The sequence below is a fragment of the Zonotrichia albicollis genome, chromosome 5, assembly GCF_047830755.1.
Source record: "Zonotrichia albicollis isolate bZonAlb1 chromosome 5, bZonAlb1.hap1, whole genome shotgun sequence".
Taxonomy (NCBI): domain Eukaryota; kingdom Metazoa; phylum Chordata; class Aves; order Passeriformes; family Passerellidae; genus Zonotrichia; species Zonotrichia albicollis.
In genome coordinates this window covers 25518907-25545184 of record NC_133823.1, presented here as the reverse complement: position 1 = coordinate 25545184, position 26278 = coordinate 25518907, and the positions used below count along the sequence as shown (strand labels likewise).

At 38.4% G+C, this 26278-nt stretch overlaps 1 protein-coding gene across 2 annotated transcripts in view; it reads right to left on the bottom strand.

Annotated features, from left to right (window-relative positions):
- PPP3CA (protein phosphatase 3 catalytic subunit alpha) overlaps nucleotides 1–26278 on the bottom strand; it is a 170596-nt gene that overhangs the window by 17234 nt on the left and 127084 nt on the right. For both annotated transcript variants that reach the window (XM_005484710.4, XM_005484711.4), the window contains exons 4-10: nucleotides 24300–24411; nucleotides 22973–23118; nucleotides 20901–21040; nucleotides 14475–14552; nucleotides 12601–12695; nucleotides 4346–4471; nucleotides 1651–1725 (exon numbers count right to left, since the gene is read on the bottom strand). In XM_005484710.4, the coding sequence (XP_005484767.1) occupies nucleotides 1651–1725; nucleotides 4346–4471; nucleotides 12601–12695; nucleotides 14475–14552; nucleotides 20901–21040; nucleotides 22973–23118; nucleotides 24300–24411 (772 nt within the window). The remainder of the gene's footprint in view (nucleotides 1–1650; nucleotides 1726–4345; nucleotides 4472–12600; nucleotides 12696–14474; nucleotides 14553–20900; nucleotides 21041–22972; nucleotides 23119–24299; nucleotides 24412–26278) is intronic.

Genomic DNA, 26278 nt, shown 5'->3' with positions numbered 1-26278 from the left:
TTTCTGATTCTGCTTTTGAAAACATGCTCCTGTGAACTGTAACTTGGGGATAGGAATGGTGACACTCCCAAGTTTTAGAAAAAGAGCACATAGGTTTTGGCCTGTCCATGCCCAATGGAAGCTTACAGTAACTCTTTAAAAGGAAGTATTAAGCCAAGGCTAAATTAATTTAGAAATCTGTCCCATAAAGCCTTTGCTGTGGCATTGCAATCAGAGGGATTTCAGCCTGTGCTTAAGAGCTTTCTTGAGCCAAGGATTTTAAGCACATGGTTTGTTGCTACTGTATTTAACTTGACACAGTTTTTACTCATCGTATGCCTCCACACAATTTCACATACTACTTTAATTACACAGTAGTGACTTATTTAAATTTCATGAGGAAAAAAAATTGAGCCCAATATTCAAACAGGTGTTTTCTTCTCTTCACTGATTACCAGTTTCAATAATTCAGTCTTTATCCCAAGTCCTGCAAGATAATTGTTCATGTCCACACTCTGTGGCCGATGCAGAACGGGGAATTCCATCTGGTTTTTCAGAACAAAATCAAAGTACTATCATCTATACCAGTCTTTTCCATCACAAAGGAAACATTTTGCAAAACCTGTGACCTAGCTTCATAGATTAAAAATAAATACTTTGAAAGAGAATCTTAATTATTAATTACAACTTCATTAAACATTTGTCTTACTTGAAAGTTCTCCATTTGCCTAGTTCATTCATTCTGCCTAAAAACATCCTGACAATATTCAGTAGTGTTAGATTTTTCCAGGTTCTTCTTTTAAAAATTATTTCTTAGTATTTCTGTCCTTTTCATATATTATTGTTGTTAGACAGATTATCTATGATTACTTTTCACAGATTTTTTTAAAACAGTGAGAGCATTCAGAGTAAGAATGTCAGGGATACATGGGATTTTTTTCAGCTTTTCTCAACTGAGAAGGCACATTTTAGACAGCTGCTATTCTTGCAGAGCCTAACAGAAAATTATGTCTAAGAAAATAAACTGACTTTTAAGAATCTCTAAGTTTTAGGATACAAAATACCACTTACAGTCAAACCAACAGGTAAAGGGCAACTAATCATCATATAAACTTCAACCCAAAGGGTAACAGAAGTGACCATTTCTCTCTTGGCAGAAATGCCAGGTTAAAACATTTTCTATCTGTGTTTACATGCTTATTTTTAATGATTCTATTGCTCTTGAAAGCCTTATAGACACTCAAGTGCATCAAAAGAAGTGATTTAAGAAATACCTCAAGTAAAAGTCCTCCAAAGTTACACTACCAACATTTTGGGAAGGAGCTCTGCAGGAAGCATATTTCATTGACATAATGAAACTCACTATGAGAATACCTGTGATCTTTTCCATGAAACCATCTGCCTCCTTCATGCCAACATAACCCAGATTTCATGGAGGGAAATGCAAGTTTTTTAACCAGAAGAACGGGATAAAGAAATGGTTTAGGTCAGGGCATGGCCATTGACTCTTTCTGAAGCATAATGGAAGCAAATCCATTGGAGTCCAGCACAACAGTTGCTTTCAGTGGCACAGAACTCAACTGGGACTCAGAAAATTATTTCATGGTTAGTAAATAAACTTTTAAAGCAATTCCAAGGCAAACAATCTCAACCAAGGGTAGAGGCTCTTACCATCAAATCCATCTTCCTCTGTCCCCAGTTCATCATCTGAGCAGATATTCAGCACGTTTACCAGCATCTCTGTCACTAAAATGGAAAACAAGTGCAAAATGTTGATATTAAGCTCCCCTGGTCTGTCAGAGAGCCAACTCCAGCTGAAGTAGTGTGAACAAAAATTCAGCACAATAACAGCACCCACTTTTTAAACAACAGGACCCGTAATATTAGAAGCTGAAAGTGTCCTGTGTAGCTAACAAAAAGCACGAGTTTCCACAAATATTTTTCCAAATACAATGAACACAACAAATAGACTTTAAAATCTGCTAATGATCCCTCTTTTTGCAACTGCCAGTGATGTAGGTAAGATTTGTTTTTTCCCCCTCAACACATTTTTTGCTTTTCACTCAACTTGGATAACAAAATGACCCCTCTCCTGTTGCTCCTAAACTGCAATAGGATTTCATTTCCCTGCCCAGCAAATGGGAACAACATTCCAGTGGAAAAAGGTACAACAAGAGGGATCATTGAGTATTTCTTTATTTATCTGGGTTTTGGACACGACTTCAAGCTCAACAAAACATTAACCTTTGTAAGATGTTCTCAGTGTCCCTTGAATTCAAGGAACAAATACAAATAGACCAGACAGTGTACATTCCTTAGAGGTGGAACTATTCTATATTCAACAGATACATCACTGTTGGAGAACTTAGGTCATATTTAGCTTGTTTACTTTGAAACTTGGGCATAAAAGGGTCAGGCACAGACTGCCCCTACCCTGGTCTCATTTCTTTCCAGAGAGACAACTGTGAGACACTAACCAGAGAGCACACAGACTAAGAACAGTGAAAAAAACAACCCCAGCTAAAACCAAAACCAAGAAAATGCAACTTGGAGAACAAGAAGGCCAAAGTTATGACATAAAATGTGAAGCAATTAGCAGATTAAGAAAAATGTCACTACAGCTACATGTAGTAAGCAACATTAAAAGTGTTACCAGGCTTGTCTACCCTTGTACTGGCTACACAGGTTGAAACTTTAATTTTTTTAGTCAAGTAGTTATTAAAATCCTCTTCTGTAACTACTATGAAGGCTTGGAAAATTAGAAGGGTGGGAAAAAGCTAGATTTTTTCCTACTTTAGTGAAGGATTTAATATTTTCCTCTGACAGTATTAGTGGAAAGACTTTCCACATTAACAACAACCAGTGAAGCTAACAGCTTCCTACCTTGGTTGGCCTTTGAGAGAAAAAAAATCTATATTAAAAAAAAGGAAATAAATAAGTTGTGTGGAACACCCTCTTACATCCTTGAATATTGCTTTGCATAGAAAGGAAAATACTGATTTCACTTCTTTGGGCTCTAAAATTTCCAAGAAATTGTTAAGTGTGACCACTGGAAGAAATGAAGGAGGAAAAATCACCCCCAAGACGTAAGAAGAACAAGGAACACCATAGTGCCAGAACCTCAACAATTCTGGCCATGCATCCTGCAGCCCCACATGAGTAGGCTGCTGATGGGAAGCCTCTGAAAAGTGACTTTACAGAACATCTTACAGGACTAAAATGTGTATGGAGAACATGCCCAACCTAAAAACAGCCTGGCTGAGTTTACAGCCAAAGAGAATGAACACGTTTTATCTGCTTCACAAGAGTCTGCACACGTGTCAGTGAGGATTATGTCATGTCTCCATTAGTGCAAGCAGCTGCCTATTCTTTGGTAATCCCTGTTTCATGGTCTATCTGCTTTGTCCACAGAGACCTCAGGTGTCTCACCAGCAGCTTTCCTCAAACAAAAGAGTAGCTCAAAACAAAGCTGGTCATGACTGCAGGTATGAGACACAGCTGGCTGTATTTCCAGTTGCCTATTAAGAGAGAACTGTTATTCCAAGCAGCTTTTAAGAGTTTATTAGAGTTTTCTGGCAGTAATTGCTGTTGCAGCAATACTCCATTAATGGATGGATCAAAGCAAGCTTCATCTCAAGCACCAAATAAATGACTTGGGGTTTAGGCAGTTTATATTTTGTATTAATTTAATATGCTAGACCAAAGTGTTCTCATGCCTTTTGTGCGCTTGCCATTCACAGCATGAAGCTGCATTTAGGCAACATCAAGAGCATCAGGTTTCAATAAAATATCATTTGTGGTCTTTAGACTCTTTTTGCCAGCGATGAGGCACTACATGTCCTGTGCAGAGAAGGGGCTGAGGAGCAAGTTTTCCTTCCTACTGGCATCCCTCTACTCTCTCCAGGAACAGCTAGTCAGACTGGCTCTTAAATCACCAGCTCTGTGTTTGCTGATGAAAAAGCAACCCACCCATAAAGGTAATGTGAGTAACCCCATGTAGAGAGGTCTGTTGAGACATCCATTCAGCAGTAAGTGATATCCAAGGGGATGTTCAAAAGCTTATAACAGAAAAACAAATCAGAATTTTGTTTAGTGAATGCACCTATGGCCTGCAATCCCATAAAATCTATCTCTGCAGCAGAAAGATAAAGGCATCATCACCTGGAAAAAGTAGAAATTACAAAAAAATATGACAAATGTGATTAACCACTGTTAAGTGCTTGCCCCTCTCAGCCCCATTTCTACAACTTTGTCCTCAAAAGCAAGACACCTGTCTTCAAATCATTCTTGTCCTTTAAAATAAATGACTAAGTGGCTAAGAAACCATTTTGCAGTCTTTATGAACAGAACTGATTTACATACATACCCTTCTCACCAACAAATGGCAGGGACCAGGTAAACACATCCATGAAGTTTGGAAGCCAGTACGGATGAGGGGAGCAGTTGAACTGCCTGATATTCATAACATTGTTCTCATATTTCAATACTGCAGCTGAAGGAAGAAAGAAAAGAAATAGAAGAGACATCAGACATGTGTGCAACTGGCTAACCAGACCAGAAACGTGGACAGCATGCACAGCCCACAGAGCTGCTCAGCAGCTTCCACACACTTGATCCAGCGGCACCACCTGAATGCTAGTTATGGTAGGATAAAGCCTCACTGAAGTGGAAAGCTGTTTTCAGTCTGAAAGCAGTGTCAACAGCCTTGTCTGCCACTAAGAAGGGCTGGTAAGTGAATTAATATCTCTGAGCAGTCAAGAACGTGAGCTCTGGGATCTGCCACCAGTGAGGAATGAAGCAGAGTATTCAGAGCCCCTCATTTCACAGAGTTATCTGAGCTCCTCACAACCATGCTTTGGAGATAACAGAATAAAACATTTATGACTAAGAGTCTGAACACTGCTCTTCTGATGGACATTTTCAACATATTTCATTCACAGTATTGTAACTGAGATGACACTTGCTTCTCACATTATGCAAACTCTGGGCAGGCAAAAATGTGCTCCCTATAATACAAACCAATACTAATACAATTTGTCTTGCACCATTTAACATTCTCATCATTCTTATCAACACACAAACACACAGACTATGTCTGTTCACAGGCAGAAATTTAGATATTTATGCCACCCCCACTTTTCAAAGCACTGCACCAAGTTCAGTGTCAACTATTGTTAATGGACTTCAGGCTCATGTCTGAAATGGTAATCCAAAAAGGTAGTTTTGAGATTATCACCAAAGTGACTTAAAGACATGAAATTCTCTAAACAATGCAGTTACAGGAGACTGCATGCAGGATATTTAATCAACACAAGCAACAGAAACAGTCAACGTAAGGTGTGTCATTCTATGCTTTCCCCTTTCCTCCAGCCTTCCCACTTCCATCTGCCCACGGAGGAATGTAGTTCCAGGGACTGGTTATCACTTAATAGCCAGCAATAAAGTTCCACAACTGCAATGTGAGACAGCATCATGGGAAATGCAGTGTTGGCTGAAGGGGCTGAACAATTCCTTCTGATTATTTCTCTCTTTTCTGATTATTTCTCTGATTGTGTGTCAATCAGAGAAGAAACCTTTTTTTTTATGCACTAGGCTGTTGCTTCACAAATATTTAATAGGATGTTAAATGTCTTCCATTTTGTGGTCAACGACAGAGTCCAGAGTGACCTGGGAGTTTCTGGAACATACTCCCTGACAGACACAGAAAACGGCAATAATGTGAACCTTTGCCAGGCAGACACCCTCCATTTAAATAAACCACATTTGACTCTTGCCCATCCCAGTCTGACAACTGGCAGTCAATCTGCTGCTCAGCAGAAGAAAAAAAAGGCTTAATACGAGTAATAGCAAAAATAAGAAAACCAGTGTCAATGCTCTGAATATTTCCAACAGATTTTGGCTGAAATCACATGCAGCAGATTGAAATTCATTCTTTTTCTATTACTGTGACACAATTGCATAATAAAAATAAATAGTTTGTGGCTTTACAGAAAAAATGAGTCAAAACCACACAAAAAGGACCACTTAGTGGTTGTAAAGATTCATTTAGAAGGGCTAAAACTTCAAATTCATCATCTAGTGAGCTGAGGTAGTTCCCCTTCCCACTACTTCTTCAATTTATCAATTAAGTCTACTTCTAAATTCTGTGAAATTTGAATAAAGAAATAATTTTTACAGGGAACTTTTAAAACTGGCCTCTGAAAAACCTGAACCCTATGCAAAACAGTTGCAAAACATAAAATTAAATAAAAATGGCTTTAGTTAGGTTGTTTCCTTTGAAAGGAAGATAATTTAAGATTACTGTAACAAAAATACCCTCACAACACCTTGTTAATTTTTATACCTGAATAGCTTACAAAATAAAGTTCTGATAATAGTATTTCAAAAAATTCTCCCCTGTAAATGACCTGTTCATCTCCTCAACAAATTACTTCAAAATAACATTACACAATAAAGCAGGGTAATAACAGAGCAGCCTTCTAAAATAACTATTTTCTTAAAAGAATAAAATAAAATAGGGTATCATAAAATCAGTATCACAAATACTTTTTGGCATTTTAAATTAAAAATCTGTAATTTACAAGCACAATGCACACAAAATATTTTTATTAGGTAAGTAGTGAAGATGATATTTAAAATGCAAATCAGCTTGTTATGAATGTACAGTCCTGATTACTACTTAGTAGTCAGAAGAGGAAAACTTTGCCAGGATCAAGTAGAAAATGCTCCTCAGATAACAGCAGGAGTTTCCCTGAGCTTATCTGCCTCTGTGGTTTCTTTTGCTAATAGCTTTCTTTTCCCTCTCTGTAGGCTCAGAAAAGATTGGGGGTTTCAACTCTGCTTCATTCCTTAGTCCTTAGTTAACTCAATTCCCAAGAAGCTACAGGAGAAGCAGCAGCCCTGAAAGAGGACACAGCTTTTGAAGGTTACAAGAGTGGAGGTCACACAGTCGCTGATGGAGGAGACAGAAGAGGAATGGGCTCCTTTGGTTATGAAACTTGTAAGAGAGGAAAACCTGACTCTACTCAACATTTGCTTATTATTCCAGGCTGAAACCTCAATACTTTTCTTTCCAAACACATACTCAGATAGATGATAAAGACCAAGCCAAGATTATACATTATTATGTATAATCACCAACCAGAGCAAGAATCTTATTTTATTATTCTTAACAGACATGCACATTTTAACCTAATTTTGATACTTGCTGCTGTAAATAAGTTTTAAAAGCTAATGCTTTGTAAAGTGAAGATGTACAGATAGCCCAAATGACATTACACTTGTTTCCAATGGGAGTAAACGGAGGTATTGGATGCTGAAATCACAGAGTGAAATGAAACACTAATGCAGCAGGCAAAGGGCATTTGTACTGTTTAGCTTGAAGCATTTAACACAGCTACCCTAAGGCTGGGAATATGGGTGTTGAAAACAGTGCAGGTAAGACACCTCCTTCCTTGGCTACAAATGGAGACAGCCCTTCTAACCTTCCCAGGGTTAGACACAGCAGCTAGTGCTGCACCTCCTTGGGCTCCCTCAGTTAAAGATGAGCTGGAACAACTGTGTCACACCTGTCAGATCTGAATGGATGTCTCAGACCCTCTGGCATCTCAAATGGGGCTTTTAAAGATTATATATTTGGAGGTAAGTTAAGGCCTGAAGCCACGTGAACAACATTAAACTGTGTGACAGACAGCTCAGAATTTCTCAAAGAAATCATCATCCTGCTTCATGATCTGACAAATAATTTTTCAGGGTAAAGTAATTAATAACATTTCCATCAGAAAAAAAACAATCAGAGGAAAAAATAATGAGCTTGGTAGAAATACTAGCCCAGAATATTTTTAGATGAACAACCTAAATATATTTTCAGCAAACAATTCAACTAATTTTCTTGTAATTTTCTTTCAGAAAACTCATCCCACATTTAGAAAATGAATCAGTGAAAAGTCCCTCAAATTCTTCACACCTAAGAAAGAATTTCAATTTCTGATTTAATGCCAAATTAACTTCAGCATTAACTGTGCAACTGGGAACAATGCCTTCTCACGAAGAGTTGCTAAGTAACCACAGCAGTTTCTGCAGAAGTCAGGTCAGGAATAAGGGTTAGTAAAAGGAGTTTAAATATTATGAGAGGACAAAAATTATTCACTATACATGGTAATGGTCTAAATAATCAGTAGAGAAGTCAAGATAACTGTAGGTGGAAACATCTTTCCATATACAATTTTAAAGACTTTTATTTTACATGTCCAACTGCATCTTGCAAAGAAACAGCCAACATTCAAGATTTAATCAACAGACTGCAAAAATCACTTTTGGCAAACTTCTCTGTATCAGCAATGAGATGGCCTAGATACCCTGACGACTCTTCTTTAAAAGCTTTTGTTTCCGTGACAAGAACTCATCACAGCAGCAGAGATAAGGCATTAAAGAAAACTGACAGGGCAAACAGAGGTTACATCTCTATTCTCCCTCTCAAAGTGCTAATATTTCTCACAGACCATCCTTGTCTCCCAGGTATACTACTCTGTCTTTTTCTAGGTGAAAATAACTTTCCTGTTAGATCCATCTGGATCAGGCACACTTCTTCATGGTATACTTCATGCTGATACTTTATGCACTTCACTGACATATAACTTATGATACATTAACAGGCATACAGATTTACAGATGGTTTTTCATTTTTCTACTACCCCAAACTCCCCTGCATACTGACTTTCTTTTCCTGCTTTTCCTTTACGAAACAACACACATATGTTGCAGCACGTTGGAAGAAACTTTATGCTGGGGATTTTTTCAATAACTGTGGATTCTCTGGTGGTTCTCTCTCCACTATAAAACCTAATCTTTTAAAAGTGTTCAAAAGATAATAGTCTGTATTTAAACAGCAAGTTAAAATTGCCCACTCAGCCAAAAAGCACCCACTTACTGAAGTTACAGCCAGACACAAAAATGCCAGTATTACCAGTGTTTTACAAGTAACTTTTCTGCCTCTATAGAACTTCTGTAGAATCTTTCACATTATTTTTTTGTTAGTTTATTTTTTGGGGAGGTGTGCATAAACAGCATTACAGCAAATCCTAATTAAGGCATTAAGAAATACTGAATGAAGGAATGAAAGTTTAGACACAATACAAGGCCAGATCATATCACAAGGTCATTTTTGGCACCCTCTTATTCAGTTGCTACAGAGAATTTCTCCTAGTTTTAGGCACCCTGGAGCCCAGGGGCAAATCTGTACTTACACGACTTTCTCAAAGTTTCTTGATCAGCACAGATGATCTCTAAGGCCCTGAAGTCACTGGTAACTACCACAATCCAATTAACATTTATCTTCTTGCATAAGCTTTCTCTCCAGAAGCAGAAGTCTTAAAAGAATCACCAGTGCCCTGGTACTTCTTGTAAGGAGTACTAATAACAATCTTTGAGTATCTTTATGCCTTTTAATAAAACAAATGAAAGCAGAAATGTTTGAGAAAGCTATGAAGATACGGAACAGTAGCTCAGAAGTTGCCAAAACATTCCTTCCCTTTGCCAATGCTTTCCATTATACTGAATATGGAAGGAATTAATAATAGTAATGGAGTAGGTAATAATGGAAAAAGGAGGACACAAGGCTCCCAATATTGAGGCAGTTTCTGAGTCTTTGCATCACCCCCTGAAAGGCTCTCTCTGTGTCTCCCTTAAGTACAGAGGGAAGCCCTGACAGGAGCCTCCTAATGCAAAACCTCCCTCTGGCACCCGAAGCTGTGTGTGTGTGGCCTGGGGCTGTGACATGACAGGAGCTGCAGCCACAAGTGACACACACAGCCTACAGGAGGCCGCAGCCAGCAACCAAAGGGATACAGAAACTTCCCTTTGGTGCCAGAACCCAGCACAGCCAGGAGAGCTTCCATGGTGGGTCAGCACTGTGGGACAGCTCATGCAGAGGCTCCACGGCAGCATTAGTAACAGCAGATTTGCTGAACACAGGCTTGTTTGGGTAGCTTATCTACAGCCACTCCTGTCAAACCTTCTTTTGCACTGATATCCTTGCCTCCCTACTGCTCTTTGTGGCATATCTGATCCCACAGTTGCTCTCCAGTGGGGACTGAAGCAGTCCCTGGATAAAGCTGGCAAACAGGTCCACTCTTGAAGTGCTCTGAAGAAGCACAAGAAACTACACCTGCTTTAATGGGTGTCAGAATATCAACCTGGGGGAGAAAATAAGCATTCTTAACCTCCTGCAGCTTTTTAAAAAATGTATTTATCCTAAACAATACCACATTTAAAAATGACCCATTTAATGTCAGAGGGAGCTGAAGCCTCTCAGGAATTTATTCAGGGTGACTGTTGGGTGACAACCAGAGGAACACTGAGAATGCATACTGGACAGGAAGGTGCTTACTAGTAGGAGAATAACTCCTTTTCCAGGGTCTGACAGTAACCAAACCTGTTTGGTTGAGATGACCTGTAAAAATCAATCAGGTTCTGCACCAGTGCATGATGAGTCAGCTAGAAAACTGCCCTGACAACACCTCTGGATGGAAATACCTTCCTTTTTCTCCTGATACCAGTCAGAAACTGTGCTCTAAGTAAATTCATTTGCTGCAAACCAAGGAAGTCAACAAGTAGCCATGTTTTGGACTCATTCTGTACCATAGTGGGCTTTTTTTCCTTGAACAGGGAAGCAAGCACCCAGAAACTACCCAGATAAAGATGTATGAGCAATGCAGCATGATAAACTATGCATGATGTACTTTAAATGCCAAGAGCCAGTGCAATCAGTCACATGAAATAATGCCTCAAAACTTCTAATGAGAGAAAAGGAGGCAGAGAATCTCAATGGAGATCCATTACAAAGTTGCTAAAGGTCAGCCTCTGAATTCACAAGAAGTTGTATATTAAGGAGTGGCACACAGGTGCTGTTGTGGCATCAGTGCTGATTTGCCTGAGCTCACTCTGAGTAGGTATTGCTGGGAGTGCACACCAGCTCCAGCTGTGGCCACAGATAACCCCTCAGCAAATGGTGTAGAGCTTTCCATCAAAACAGGCTTTCCACCACATGTAAGAGCTGCCTGTCACACACAGTGGAGCATCCTGGAACAAGGGAAATGACCCTCTCTTTGGAAATGGAGATAATAGAGAGGCAATTCTCTTTACCACCCAAACTGTGGTTTCAAATTCAAGGTTTTGAACCTTGTGAATCATTGCTTTCCTTTTAACATTTGCCTTCAAGAGAAAGTTTCACAGAATTCACCCATTGCCTTCATGGCACAGAACTGCTTCCATGCCCAAGAAACAAAAGGTGAACACTTTCTACCACCTTCCTTGTACAGACTTGTGATCGCTCAGCCTTCAACCCAAAGCAGCCAACCAGGAGAGTAAACACATTTCTCCACCAATAGCAACGATCCTACCAAGAAAATTAACACATTCCTTACTTCATCCTGCACTTCTCAGGTTGCTAGCAGAGCCCCTACATCATTAACTTTTACAAAAGTAGCTACTGACAGTTCTGCTTGCATGGTTTTGCAGAATAACATATTAATTTTTCCACAAATTAGCAGGCATATTGAGAAATCTGAGGTGTACAAACCCCATTATCTAGCAGTGAAGTACTTCCTTCCCTTGCATACAGTTCATGGCATAAAAGCTTTTAGATGATAAATTTTATAACGTAAAACGATGCCTGAAGAAAGCTTTCTATTCAAGTTTAAAAAATATTGCTTGCTTCTTCTGCAAACAAGCTTCCAGATTAAAAACAGCCCTTCGCAAGTGAAACTGATCTCTTTGTAAGGGAGCAACTTTCAAGAATATAATTGAGAAAGAATTATTTTACTTTGTTCACAGAGAAACAGAAATAATTGTATCATTATGGGGACTAGGAGAAAGTAAACAATATGGCTCATTTCATGATATAGAAGGACAAGTATATTAGAAAACTTTATTTTTAGAAACATGATTCTTTTTTCTAGTTCATTAGAGATTTCCGGGAATACGATAAATGAATAAATTCAGAGAAGCTGCAAAGACTTGTATTCAGTGGAGCCTTTATATAGTGACCATGACCCTTATTTCTGTAGTAACGTTTTTATTTTTTTGGCTATTTAAATTTAATTTTCTACATTTCAGTAGTCAAGGATTAAAACCCCCAAAATGTAAAGGAACTCAGAAAACCATCCCACGCTTTATCCGCTCATGACCTGTCAAAGCTTAACTGTCTAGACAGTTTGCACATACAAACTCCAATAATTTTATTGGAAAGAAGCAAGGAACAGATAATTAATTATAAGGAACACTAGGCCCTAAACATCTCACACAGAGCACTTCTTAATATACTTCTTCATTAATAGAGCTGTTTTAAGTTTTGCTTCCCGTGTAACATTTACTTAATAACTTGCAGTCAAAATACAGAAATATCCTAAGGCATATTAAAATACACAGTTATGTTCAGAGGCATACATCTGCCTGTAACAAATTTAATTAGGTTTGTATTATATAATAAGAGGAATGGGCACAAACTAACAAAAGAGGAAGAAAATGGGCATGAACTGATAAATGCAGGAATGAAAAGACACCCACATATTTGAGTGCATAGAAGTACAGTCTACTGTACATGACCAGGAATTAAATTCTTACCTTTGTTATTGTATACATCTAGATAGTTTGGTGCTGAAAAAATTGTAATTAGCGAAGGGAAGCCTGTTGTTTGGCTTTTCCTGTACATACGATACCTAAGAAAGAGAAGATAGTAATTACTACCCAGTGTTGAATGCATATTTGTCACTGACCACATTCAGTGCAAAAAATGCCCACTGCATTAGACCTCTGGCTTTTAACACATGCCAAGACTGAAAAACACACACATGAGCTATTTAAAAGCCACGGGAAAGAAGTATTTCCTGCAGATTTTCTCTTTATAACCATTTGACATGACCGGGAATCCATGCTTGAAAGTGGTGTGTCTGTCTGAAATGCAGTGAGCCAGAGGTGGATTTGTTGTGCATTTGCTCAGTGCCCAGGACATTGCCAGACTTTCCCTCTGGGGGACTGGGTGAAGCAAGCACCAGCAGGTGCCTTGGAAGGGAACTGAGTGTCCCCCATGACCCTCCTGATGCCTGCCTTCTCCAGGCACGGAAGCCATGGCAAGGCCAGGGGACATGGAAGGGGGGAGAAGGGAAGGGGAAATGGGGCGTCTGATACTTTCAGTGCTCTGTCTAATCTTATCCACTCTATCAGCCAGTTTATTAACGCCTGTGTGTTTTCACTGCCTAACCTCACTGCCTCATGAAAAATACAAGGCGTATTGGGCCAATAAATAATCCAGCACTAAACCTGCAAGTAACTGGAAAGAAAGCAACCAAACAGTCCTTAGACACAAGTACACCAAGCACTGCTCTTTAGTCCTCAGCTACAAGAAACCTAAGAATTTAGCAAACATCCACAAAAGTTGCACTGAAACTGTTGTATAGTTTAAATGCAATCTTTTCCACAAAATTTTAATTTTCACACTTTACTGGAAAGCAATTCAAGAAAAAAGAAATCTTATTACCCTTGAGTATTCCATGCTAGGTATTTCTGGCATAGTAATACCTTGCTTTTAATTGCATTACCATATGGAAGTCACGACAATTCAAACATTCCGAATAGTTTTTAATATGCATAATGAATATTGACCTTATTCCTGCAATGCCACTAATTTATCTTTTATTGCTGTTCAAGTTGGCTAAAGTTTCTACCTCCAAACAAACCCAATAATAATAATAATAACTTAGGCATGATATGCAAAGCTATTTATTCAGATTCCAATCCTTCATTAATATCTCACAAGTATGGTACACTTCAAATAACAGGAATTTTTAAAGTAATTTTTTAAAGCAGCACAAAAAATTCTACCTTTATAATGACAATAGTTTCATGGGGAACCATCAACACTACCTGATGCTTGACCTGGACTGTTTTTGCATTCAATAGCTTAGACTTCTTGAATTCATTAATGATATTCCTGCAGAAAAATTTACATGCCTATACAGTTCCACAATTTTTATTATCTTTATGAAATATAAAATCAGTAGGCCCAAAAGAGAGAAAGTCCTACAAGATGGCAGTTCTGGCCTTTGTGAGCCAAATCACTTCTCTGGCATCGTGGCAATCAGTGTGTCAAAATAATCTGGCACATTTGCAAATCTTTTTCCAAAATGCATTTGTTTTTCTTTACAAGTCTGGTATTGTTTGGCATCAAAAAATTTTGGTAATTTTAAATTAATTAAATACACTAAGGCTAAGTAAGTTGCTTTTATAGGAATTCATTAAATGTTGTAACTCACTAAGAATTATGTAAAAGACATTGTAATGCCAGTGTGTATCTTTGTAGCATTAGTAAAAAGTGAGAGCTGTTGCAACTTATATATTCCAGTTCATTCTCACTCATCTGCTCCTCCTTTTTGTGCTCTGTTTGGGAATGGTAAGCCATTATATATAATTATTATTGCCCCCTCTCCGCACATACTTACCCAGCATCCTGGGCTTCATGAGCTCGAAGTATGGATAACAAGTTATTGTGCTGTAGGAATTCACATACAGCAGGGTAGCTGTTGGAAAAAAAGTAATAGCACCTGTTATGGCATTATCAGAAGCAGCACAAAGAACTCTAGCTTTCAAAAAATGTATCATAAAGCGTGCATCATTCATGAAATTAGCACCTGCTCTGCAGGCAGATTTCAGTAGAGACAACATCACCAACAGTGTCTTTTTAAATCCCACCCCATAACTGCTTGGAAAGGAATGCAAGAAACTCATCCATTACATAACAACAATCAGTCAATGGCTTGTCAGAAAAAAGGTACTTTCTTTTATTCATCTAAGATTTAATGTATTCTAAAAAAGCAAAATGTAACACAGCAGTTGCTTGTAACAGAAAACTTCACCCACTGACTACTGTATGCAGCGGCTGCTTGTGGACACCAGAAAATAAGGTGGTTAAGTGGAAAGAAAAGGAAAGAGAGAGGAAGAAGAAAAGAAAAGCAATCTTCAAACTGGGGATGTTTATCTTCCTGAACTTTATCTCCTTGAGAAATAAATTATCTTTCCCCTTGGCAACTTAAAATTCTGTGACTTCTGAAACCCCAAAAATGTGTTCACTGAATACATCTGTATTCTGTGCTACACATACTGAGCAAGATTTATAACAAAAAAAAAAAAATCTCCACTATACATTACACAAAAAACTGCTGTTCCCGGCATGGTTTCATGGTTTCACCTTAAGTGGCCACTTGCAATCAGTTAACAGCCCCCTCAGTATCTAATTTCATGTATGAAAAAGATGAACACTTACACACACCCCCCTCCCCCAATCTAATACATCATCTTCCTTTAGTTTATCCAAGAGAAATGAGTATTTTGAAGCTGAAATGTCATTGCAGCTAGAAGCTACAAACCCAGTGGAATGCTGTATTGCTGTTTCTGGATTTAAGCCGCCTAGCATGTATTCTCAGATGCAGGTCTGGTATTTGGAATTGTCTAAAAAGATTGCCATTATAAAACAATTTCAATTCCCAAATTACGTGGGGTAACATTTTGGCAACTGCAGTGATCTCAAATGCTGACAGGCTGCCATTCAAAGCACTGGCAAATGAGAACTGATTTGCATACATTTCTTTTCATAATTAATTGTGACTAAATGCAGACTTATGGTACATTTTGTTTAGAAATTTTTACATTAACTTCTGAAAACTGGGGTCTATCACGAAAATCTGATAGACAGTTGATTATGTTCATTATCAGTGCAGCTGTTCAAAATGGCTAGGCTATTACATTTTTTTCCTCCATAGTATTCTTTTCATCCAGTGTTAAGTACTGCTTTTAAAGAAGACATAATGAAGTGGTAAAAAATGCTCCTAAATAGATATGATAGGTTCTTCTTTCCATTTCAAGTACAAAAGTAGTGGAGTTTTTTATTGCTTAATTATCTTGTTCTTCATAAATTTGTGGAAAATAAGAATTCTGCTAGCAGAACTTGGCAGATTCTACAGGGCCCACACCTACAAAGGCAGAGGTGTCACACAGTGCTCCATGCAAATTTACAAAAAAATAATTTGCCTGCCTTCTTTTTTTACAAGTGAATAGCATGGGACCTTCAACGGGCCAGCTGCCCTATTACCCAGACCACCACAACTCACGAGCAGTCTATCAGGATATTTTATTTTGAAAAAGGCAAAGCAACTTGCAGGCATTTTTCTTGAGCTTCTTGTTGAAGCAGAGGCTGGGGAGTATCAAACTTTGCATCATGTGCAGCTATTACATATGGTATCCTGCATTTCCTTAGCATGTTAGCTTTAGATTAAACAATGTTCCTTAACACAAAAATACATGTCCTAAAAAGCAGGTAAAAATAAAAAGTCACACAAAGAGCCAAAAAAACCAGACATTATGGCAGAAATAATCAGAAACAAAATTTTACAGAAATGACTTCTGCTCGGAAATCTTTTTTCAAATATTTTTTATTAAAATGACTGACTTGCAGTCCAATTCCCTACTAATTTTCCAGAGTGCTACCCTTCCAGAAACCCTCTCCTCCTTGCCCTGCTTTGCAGAGCCCAGACTGTAACTCAGATGGGCCAGAAATAAAGCAGTTGGCCAAGAGGGAAAACAAACAAACAGAAATCCCCCACGCAACAGGCTTTTCCAGAGCGCCCCAGCCTCCTGCCTTCATGTGTCATGCTGAATCACGGAGGAGCGGTGACTCACAGAGAAAACAAAACACCCCTCTGCTAAGCTAGAGAGATGCTATTCCCCATGGAGTACGTGACTGTGATATTCCCTACTTGGGCATCTCCTTTCATTAACATGCCTCATGCATAGTTTACTAGTTCTGAGGTCTCTTTTGCATCATATCTGATTACTGCTGGCAGTTTTAAAAGAGAAGCAATACTTTGCTAACATGAACCAAAATGGCAAATGTTTTCATATTGTTTTTCCACCAGTACCTGGAAAAAATAGATGGAATCAACATAGTTTTTTTCATGTCCCTCATTATACCATTAAAAGAGAGGCATAAGCACTTCCTTCACAAGAGAACATTCAAATTTAGTCCAAAAAGCTTCTGTAACATTACATGCACATATAAAAAATAGGTTCCCTGCAAAATCCATTGGCCTTGCACTTGAGCCTCCAAAGGCAAATGCTTTGTTGCTGTGCTGTCCCCTAAGCAACTCTCAGAACATCCCTTTCCACCAGCTTTTCCTTGCTCTTAGCTGTGCTGTCTGCAGAGCTGCACTGGGAAGTGGAATGGGGAACTGCATTAGAACAAATAAACACATCTTTTTTTGCAGAGTCGTTCTTCCAAAACTGGATGCTTTCCCAGGCCTGATGGAGCACACAAGCAATTCTACCAGTACATCTGGGCAGACAATGTGAGGGCAGCAAGAGCCCTAAAAGCTTCTGGTCTGGGAGAAAGAAGAGTAGAAAAGTGGGCAAAAGAATCTGTTAAAAATGCTATTACTAAAAAAAAAATTAAAAAAAAAAGAAAAAAAAGAAGCAACTGTGCTCCCCACCCTGAGCTGAAACACACTACAGTCTTCAAAAGCTTTCAGCAGATATTTTTTTAATCTTTGCATACTGACAAACTTAACACGCATGTCAAGTGCATCACTGAAATCTTTTGCTTGTAGGGCCAAAATTATAACTCTACCCCAGAGTATCTGCAAGGTTGAACCATTTCACTGCTATCCAAGGCTGGAAAGTGTTTCTTGAACACCTCCAGGCAAAGTGACACCAGCATCTCCCTGGGCAGTCATTCCAATGCCCGACCACCCCTTCCTCCTGGTGTCCAACCTGTTTCTTAGAAAATTGCTTGAGAGTTACTGTACCACTAGCTTATGAAATAAGTGCAAACGGTCATTGGCAAGATCAGTACAAATTGCAAAGTGTAAATAAATATTTGCTAGAAAAAATCAAGGCAAGAACTAGATAATTTGGTAAACAGAAAAACGTCTTTACTGGCTGGATCAGCTGAAAAACTATGGGCCTGTGGGTCTAATATCACTTGGGGACAAATTAATTCCCTCTTGTTTATAATATACTCTGAACACAACATTATTTTGGGTATGGATGAAAGAAAAGCTTAGCTCATAATAAAAGAGCAATTTAAACAACCAGCATTTCATGATTTCTACTTTTGCACAAAATTTCATCAAACATGACCATGACTACAAAGGAGGTACAACTTTAAACTTCACATAGGGAAAATGAAATCCCATACCTATCACTTTTTGTTCTCTTTAAGGTACAGAAACTTTAATATATTTTGATTAATTCCTTATATTGCACAGTTAACATTTCACTCTGGCATTGTGCTATTTTGACAATCCACAGTACAAAATACTGCTAGGTGCTAAAGGCGTGCACTAAGTGTTGACTCTGAGCACTTCTGAAAAATCAGACTATTCTTTCCATCTCTAAATTACAGGTTATGCCTATGGTTTGAAGATCTGACATTTTACACCTAGCCACAGCAGTTTCAAGAACTCTTACATAAAGGGACATTTCCTGAGTAAATACTGGATCAGTTTGAAATTCAATAGGCTGTATGACAGTGATCATGTAAGAAATGCAGTGAGAAGCTTGTCAGACTACTGTAAGCTACAGTCTTTACACTTTCTCTAGAAATGGCCCAACATTTCACAAATGGGTTTTGGCTAAATGCAGAGGATTTTGTGCACTTCTGACAGTTAGAAAGCCACATTACTGTTATTTTCCTCACAGCATCTTTGTATTAGGAAATAACTTTAAGTCAGAGCAAAGTAACCTGCAACTTGTCATTATAAAGAACATCTCTGATAAATAAAAATTATTTATTACAGATATTTCCTGCAATTGATTAGGAGACCTTAATCAGCTAGAAATTATTTCACTTATTCGCAGGCATGACTGAAATCTTCCTGACTTTCATTCAAAATTCTCATTGCTATCTTTTAACTTCACATTCTAGAAATGACTGAAGAAACTTAAGAAATTTTATTCAGTGAAGAATAAACACAGTCATTCTATTAACAGGCATTCTTGAAGGAGGACTGAGTAATTCAGTCCTTCCTTTACAAGCCTGTTCAGGGAAACTTGTTCCTTTACTCAGGAAGTAACTCGAAAAAGCAAGGAAAATTAGACATTGTACACTGATGGATACCTTTTATACCAGGTATTATCATTAGGCAAGCAATTAGTGTCATCTTCCAGGGCAACTAGGTACTTCTTTGAAAAGGAATGCTTGCCTTTATATAAACTCAGATAACGTGATTCTAAGCTAGCCTTCTGACTCAATCATCAAGCAATTATATGTCCCTCACATGACCTGATAATTAGCTGTCTTCTGAATAGTTCGTCTTCTCCTGAGAATGCACTTTTCTGAATATACGTCAGGACACAGACTAGGTCTGCTATAAAGAAATTTTATGGCAACTGTATGGAGCAGACCTCCGAAAAAAAACCCAACCTAAAATCGAGAACTTTTTCCAGTAAATAAACAGCCCTGTATTTAAGCACAAGCCATATCTGCCAGGCTGTTCATGAGTGGAAATGACCATCACTCCCTGTGTGTGCAGTGCCTGGGAGTCACAGGTACACTCCAGCATTTGCTGCTGCTCCTGAGACGATAAGCAATGATTTTACTGCTCAGTCATAGCCCATTTCTGCACTGACCAATTGCTTGCAGCAGTGTGCCATCCCTTTCACGATGATCCCAAACACAGCCATGGAGCACCTCCCAGATGTCAGACCCGAGTGTGGCTGCCAGAGCTGCCCACCGGAGGCGGGAGCCAGCAGCCCAGGCTGCAGAGCCCACTGCTCTGCTCTTCACTGGCCCCACGCTGCAGCAACGGGGCTCTGAGAAGGGAGCCAGAAATCTCATTGCTGGACATCAAACCATCTGCCACCTTCCTGATAATGTCACCAACAAGGAGGTTGATTCCAGCGGCTCTGTCACCTGGTTGTTGGTGGAAGCCCTTGAATTAGTTTTGACGTGTTACTAAACAGCTACAGTCAGTGTTCAAGGTGAGATTTTCTAATGCAAGTGGAAGAGTTGGATTCCTCCCTTCCTCTGAGTTTGCTGAGGAAACGTAGATTTGTGTGTAACTAGCACGGCCTGAAGCAGAAATGCTTCACTTCAAAAAGTTCAACAACCTCTTAACATTTCAATAACATCTTCACATTTCTCCTGAACAACACCTTTTTTAAATTAATATTTCACTGAATACATTGCTCATTTCACCATTTAACCTCCTCCCCTGCTAGTTTTGCTACTCTGGTGTCCTTGTATGTTGTTCTTAACTACCGCAATTAAAAAAAAGGCACAAATTCCTTAAAATCCCCAGACTGTCAGGGAACAGTACATACATGTTTCTGCAGGAATGTTACAGGCACTTTTCTGAATTTCAGGTATTACTAAGTCCCATTTAACAAATGCTCTTTAAATACTGAATTTCTTAAAAAGAATTGCTTCTAAACAAACAAACAAAAACATTTGATCAAACTGAGAGGAAAAAAAGTTCCTCTGTGGGGGAAGTCACAATTTTTATTTACCTTACAGAACAATAAGTAATCAATTTTTCAGTGCTGGCATCTTTCATTAGAAATTACGTTTTAATTTTCAAACTAGAAATGCAGTTGCGTACCCCTTTTTAGAAGTGACACATTCATTCTCTAACTTACAAAAACAGAGGCAAAATGCACAGGCTTGGTGAATAAAATTAAGTGATTTAGAGTTTTCCCGCTGTGGCATAACAGAAGAGATTAAAATAAAGCAAGCATGAATTTTTCTGAAAACAAGGCTAGCCTGCAGATAAAAATGCCTAATTACCTAAGTGGTGCCACAAAGTTCAAGCAAACATTTATACTGCAAAAGCAGAACCAGTCCATCAGCAGAAATTATTCAAAGTAGTAACAATCACCTGTAGAAGTACGAGCACCCCCTGACTGTGTTGTGAGTGAAGTGTTCCTGAGTCTTCTCATTTCCAAAGTCCTCCAACGGGTCTGACCACAGGATGTCACACATAGGTCCATATGCAGGTGGTTCCTTGAATCGATCTAACTAAGAAAAATAGGAGACAAAGAAATACTAACTTCTTTCAACTATGTATCACAGAAACAATGAAGCAAAATTACTATTTTTCATTCCATGAGCAAGTGAACAAGAGACTCATAGCAATCTGTTCTTCAGCTTTAAAGCAGAGGAGTTTGAGCACCAAAACACTCCTTGCAAACATTGATGGGGACAGAAGGAACAGACAGAACTGAAAATAAAGAGATTCAGTGGATTCATGTTCTACATGAATTTTTGTTTGCTTTTTTTTGGCTTTCTACTGGTTTTTGCAAGCATTCCAGTGGACAAGGGAGAATATAATATATCTGTATTTCACAATTTTTCAAACAGTAAAACATTAAATTTATGGAAGTGGGGCATCTCAAGAAAATATAGTAGTTATTTCAAAGCCGCCAGTTTCCATTTGGATTTATGTACATTTTCACCAAAAATGTATCTAAATATCAAGAAAATATCTCTGAATTACAGCATGTAGGCATGACATTGCTATTGCTCCTAATTAAGAAGCTAAAACCCTAATTAAGAAGCTAAAAACTTCTCCTTTTGGTCCTCCTATGGGTATTTAATACTTCAAATTACATAGAATCATACTGCAAATAAGATGAAGTATAGCAAAATAATAAAAATCAGTATTCTCCTGGAAGAACTCTTTAATATAATAACATTATGTGCTATATCAAGAATTCTTTCATATAAGAGCAGCCCTGTTAAGATGGTGTATGAATAAGGCTTGCAGTCTGAAATATTCTCTATTTTGACCAGAAAGATCAAGTAAAAGATTCAGTAGCTAGTGGACAACTTCTCCCCTCAAAAAAAAAATCAAAGAGAACAAAGTGGTGTTGTAAGTTTTCAACACTCAAAGTTTTAGTAAGAGACTTCTACAATTTCACCTTTGCGTTCTTGTTTTGACATATTCACAGCATATCTACACTTCTTATTTCAGCCCTCTCCGATTAAAGCTTATGTCATTACAATGCATTTAAACAAAAATTCATAAATATGCAAACCCAATTTCTGCTGATTGCCAAAGACAAATAAACTGGCAGGACTGGGCAGGGAGAAGGGAAGGTGTTAATGAACCTAATCTAGAATCTGAGAGCTAAACAACTTTACTCTGCCATTATGCTGTTGCAGAGCCAGCTAATTTTTATGCAGAGTATTTTTGTTTACTGAGATAGTAAACCTTTACCTCAGAAACAAAACTTTGCATTCAGTAATTTTTTAAGGTGCAGTTAATATCTTAAGCTAATTGCTTTTAAACCAAAACATGTAATTACTGGCTCAATTTGTTGGTTTTTTTTAAAAACTATATTAATTTCTTAGTAGACCACAAATTAACCTTAGAATATAAATTACCTTTCACTAACCTGAAAGCTCAGAAATAGATATCCTTGTTTGCAAATCTCAAACAGCAAAAGGATTTTTTTCTGGGAACACTAAGAATGAATGGTTTAAATAGCTCTTCCTAGAAATATCAACTTCGTAGAGATCTCTTCTACAAAATATGTGAATGCAAAATTAATCCTTGATAACATGCAATAACACTAGATTATGTGAAGAAGCTGTTTGATACTGTTCTCTGAACTTCCATGAGATTTCTGAGAAACTTTTCTGAGAACATAAGGGTACAACAGGTGTGAACTTATTAAGCCTCAATTAAACCATCTGCTGGGCACTCAAACACAGAACTATTAAAAATATGGTGAGACCTATTGAGAATGAAGCTCTTGACAATTTAAAAAATATCAACTATATTCATTACAAACATATGAGCCTTTTTTGTTACATCTTTATATATTGTGAGGTTCTTCTAGAGCTCTTTTGTATCTTCTCCAAGAAAGCACAGAACACTTAACAAGGCACCAGGAGTTGTCAGACGGGGCTTACATTGTGCTTACAGGTAATACCTCCAAGACTTACTTTTCTGATGTCATCTAAGGTGTTGATCTCGGGAGACAAGCCACCATGTACACACAGGAATTGTTGGTTCATCAGAGCAGCCAAGGGAAGGCAGTCGAAGGCATCCATGCAGGCATCATATACACGTTCTGAATATTTGATTTTACCTTTTAAAAATTAAGACAGTAACAGAAACTGCCATCAATACTTAAGAGGAAAAAGGATTGTGCTTAATATCGCAAACTTTTTCCTCTCACTATTCTATCTAGTATTGAGGACTTTACCCAAACTTTTGCTTAATACAAAAATATCTTCTGGAACCCACTGCTGGAAAAATTCTTCCTGTTTGGAGGTGACGCTAATAATTTTTTTTCATATTTTTTCTAAAAAATTGTAAATAAACAACTGAATATACCATTACAGTCTACCACTTCTACTCAGTAGGAAATCTGAGAGCAAGCCTTAAAACATCTGCTGAATGGTTATCATCATTATCACTCAATATACTCTCTATGAAACAGTCAGAACTTTAGCCCAGTCCCTTATAATTAATTATCTACAGAAATGCCATTATGAAATGAACGAGGTGGAATAATGAAGCTGAAATGTTAATTTACCAATATGCATATTAAACTCAGTAAACCATGAAGCCTTTGAGCCAATTAACATTTCCTTTATCCCCAGTGTAAAAAGAAAACAGACTTATGGCAATAGTTTCATCTCACTGTGTCACAGGGGGAAAAAAGCTTCATTGTGCAGGTAAAGGTCTACACCTAATAAGCTTTTATGTGTCACTGCATCATTTCTTGCAACACAGAAAGGAATTTATATCAAAAGAGCATATTGAAAAGTTTAAGCCTACACACAGGACAAATGTGAAAATGCTATACCTAAAGGAAAAACAGAATAAAAATTCCTTGCATTTTTCTGCTGCTCCATGTCATGAGACCCTGTGTGATGAGGTCCTCCTTAACTAGCAGTCAGGAACCCTTCACAGGTGCCAGGGCTGTTGTGCCAGCAGGATTTGCCTGCCAGGCTGCTGCGTGGGGCAGCAAACCCTTGGCTGCTGCCAGGAGCATCAGCAGCAGGACACGCTCACCGAGAGCATCCCAGCCAGATGGACCAACAGCAGCCCCAGGAGCTCCCATACTCAATCTGGGGGGGTCTAAGCCCTTCCATTGCACATCACTGAGAGGTAACTTCCCCTCAGGGAACAGGGACTACCATTTAAAATTAATGGCATTTAACATGAACATTTACTAATAGTGAACCAGTATCAAATATCTACAAAATAACAAATTAAATTGCTGAAAAAGGAGTTAAGAGGAGAAAGGTAAGATAGACTTACATTCTTGCTTAAATGTGAAATACTCTGTTAAATGTCTACATTCATGGTTCCCACGAAGTAAAAACAGTGTTTTGGGGTAAAGGATTTTCAAGGCCCACAAGTACAGCACACACTGTGAATCAGAAAAAGAAAGAAAATTAGAATTCATAATTAATGACGGAACAATTTACATTCCCTTCCATCACAAAAACTTGCACAGAAAGTAAAAGTAATCTGTGCAAAGCATTTATTTTCAACTGATTAACTTCATTCTTCATATGCTACACTCAAACACTTCTCTGCACTTCAGCCCATACTGTCTGAAACTCGAGTGGGTATATTCTGTCAGTTTTACACCTCTTGCTGAGTGGCCCCTCCCTGGTCAGCTGTGCCAGGCTGCCTCCAGCAGCCCCAGCTCTCGCTGTGCATCCCTAGAAGGAAGGGCACACTCTCCACCTGCAAGGCGGAAACCTCCCGTGGAAACAATTCCACCGGAAGACCTGCATTTCCTGGCTTAAGGAAAATTTGCCTCAGAACAATTTAACTCACACTTCAGGAAATACCTCAGCTTCCAGAATTACAGTTTTTACATGAGAGCTTGTTTATTTTTCACTTAGCATTGTTCCCTACATGTAACTGCGATAAAAAGATCTAGAAAGCTCTTGCATTAAATGAAATTACTACTAAGCTTCTACAAGCCTTTTGTCTTTCCTAAAGATTTCTATTTGAGATGACATTTCTTCTAGGCGTGTTTTTAAAGATAAAAAAAAAAGACTTGGAGAGGCTAAGCTCTGCTCAGACCTCTCTAAATCACTCAATTAAAAATATTTGCTTTGAAAATGAACTCACAGCTCCAAGAAAGTTGATGGAAATAACAACCACTCATCCCATGAGATGAGCCCACTGCCTGCAGGGACACTTTACAGACCACAATGTCCTCTCAAAAACTAGAAAGCTAGAAAAACTGTCTGAATTATTTTTCCTCCAGTCTTTCCGTTCTTATATAACCATGAACTGCTGAAATGCTGCACAAGAAAAAAAAGGTGTCAAAAAACCCCACTTTTATTTACAACTACTTCCCAACACTCCCCCTTGTTCCGCTGGGGGATAAAAATCCTTTCCTTTAGCTTAATAATCAATAAATTGGAAATTCAGAATGTACTCCATTGTTTCAGATTAGAACAACAGCATTGCTGTCAATGCAATTCCTCTACATTATAGTGTGAACTCCCTTCTACAATTCAGAGTGTCTTGAAAAACAGCTGAATAATAAATTTAATCATCTCAACATGTAGATTTCAGATCCCTTGTTTGCTACTTAGTCAACTAAGAAGAAAAACAGGAAAAGATGAAGGGATTCAACATTTTAATGTTTGTGCTCACACTATCCATAGCTAACCACACAGCAGCAGGAGTTCTATACTACTACTCATTGCCTTGAATTTATTACATGTAAACATCTGAATGCTCTGCCTGTCCTTTGTCTGTAATTTCTGTTCTTCTACTCAGAGGGTGTACAGACAGAGAAAACCAGCAAAAATACAGTCAGTATACTCGAGGAATTGCAAAACTAATTCCCCCTGTTGGAAACACGCAGGAGGCCTCCCAGCTCATGCCAATTCTCCCACCTCCCTGGTGCTACTGCCACTGCAGGAAGCAAGAAGAGATGCCAGAATGCCAGGGAAATCATGCTAATGTAATCCAGCATAGAATTATGGTGTCAGGTCACAGGAGTCATCTGTTGTGGCCCAAAACAACCAAAGGGTGTGGGTGGAGAAAGTCTTCTGTCTCTGTGCAAACTCCAGCAGACTTGGGTTTGGTGGTTTCATTTCAGGGGCCAAGAAACCTGAACTTGTCCACACCACCAGAGCAATTTTCTCTTTCTTTGATGATGACTTCATCACTCCTCCAAAAATTTCCAGAACATTCCACTTCAAACTTACTGCCACATGCAAAACTGATGCAAATGTGAGACAAGAAGTCTAAACTGACACCCCCAT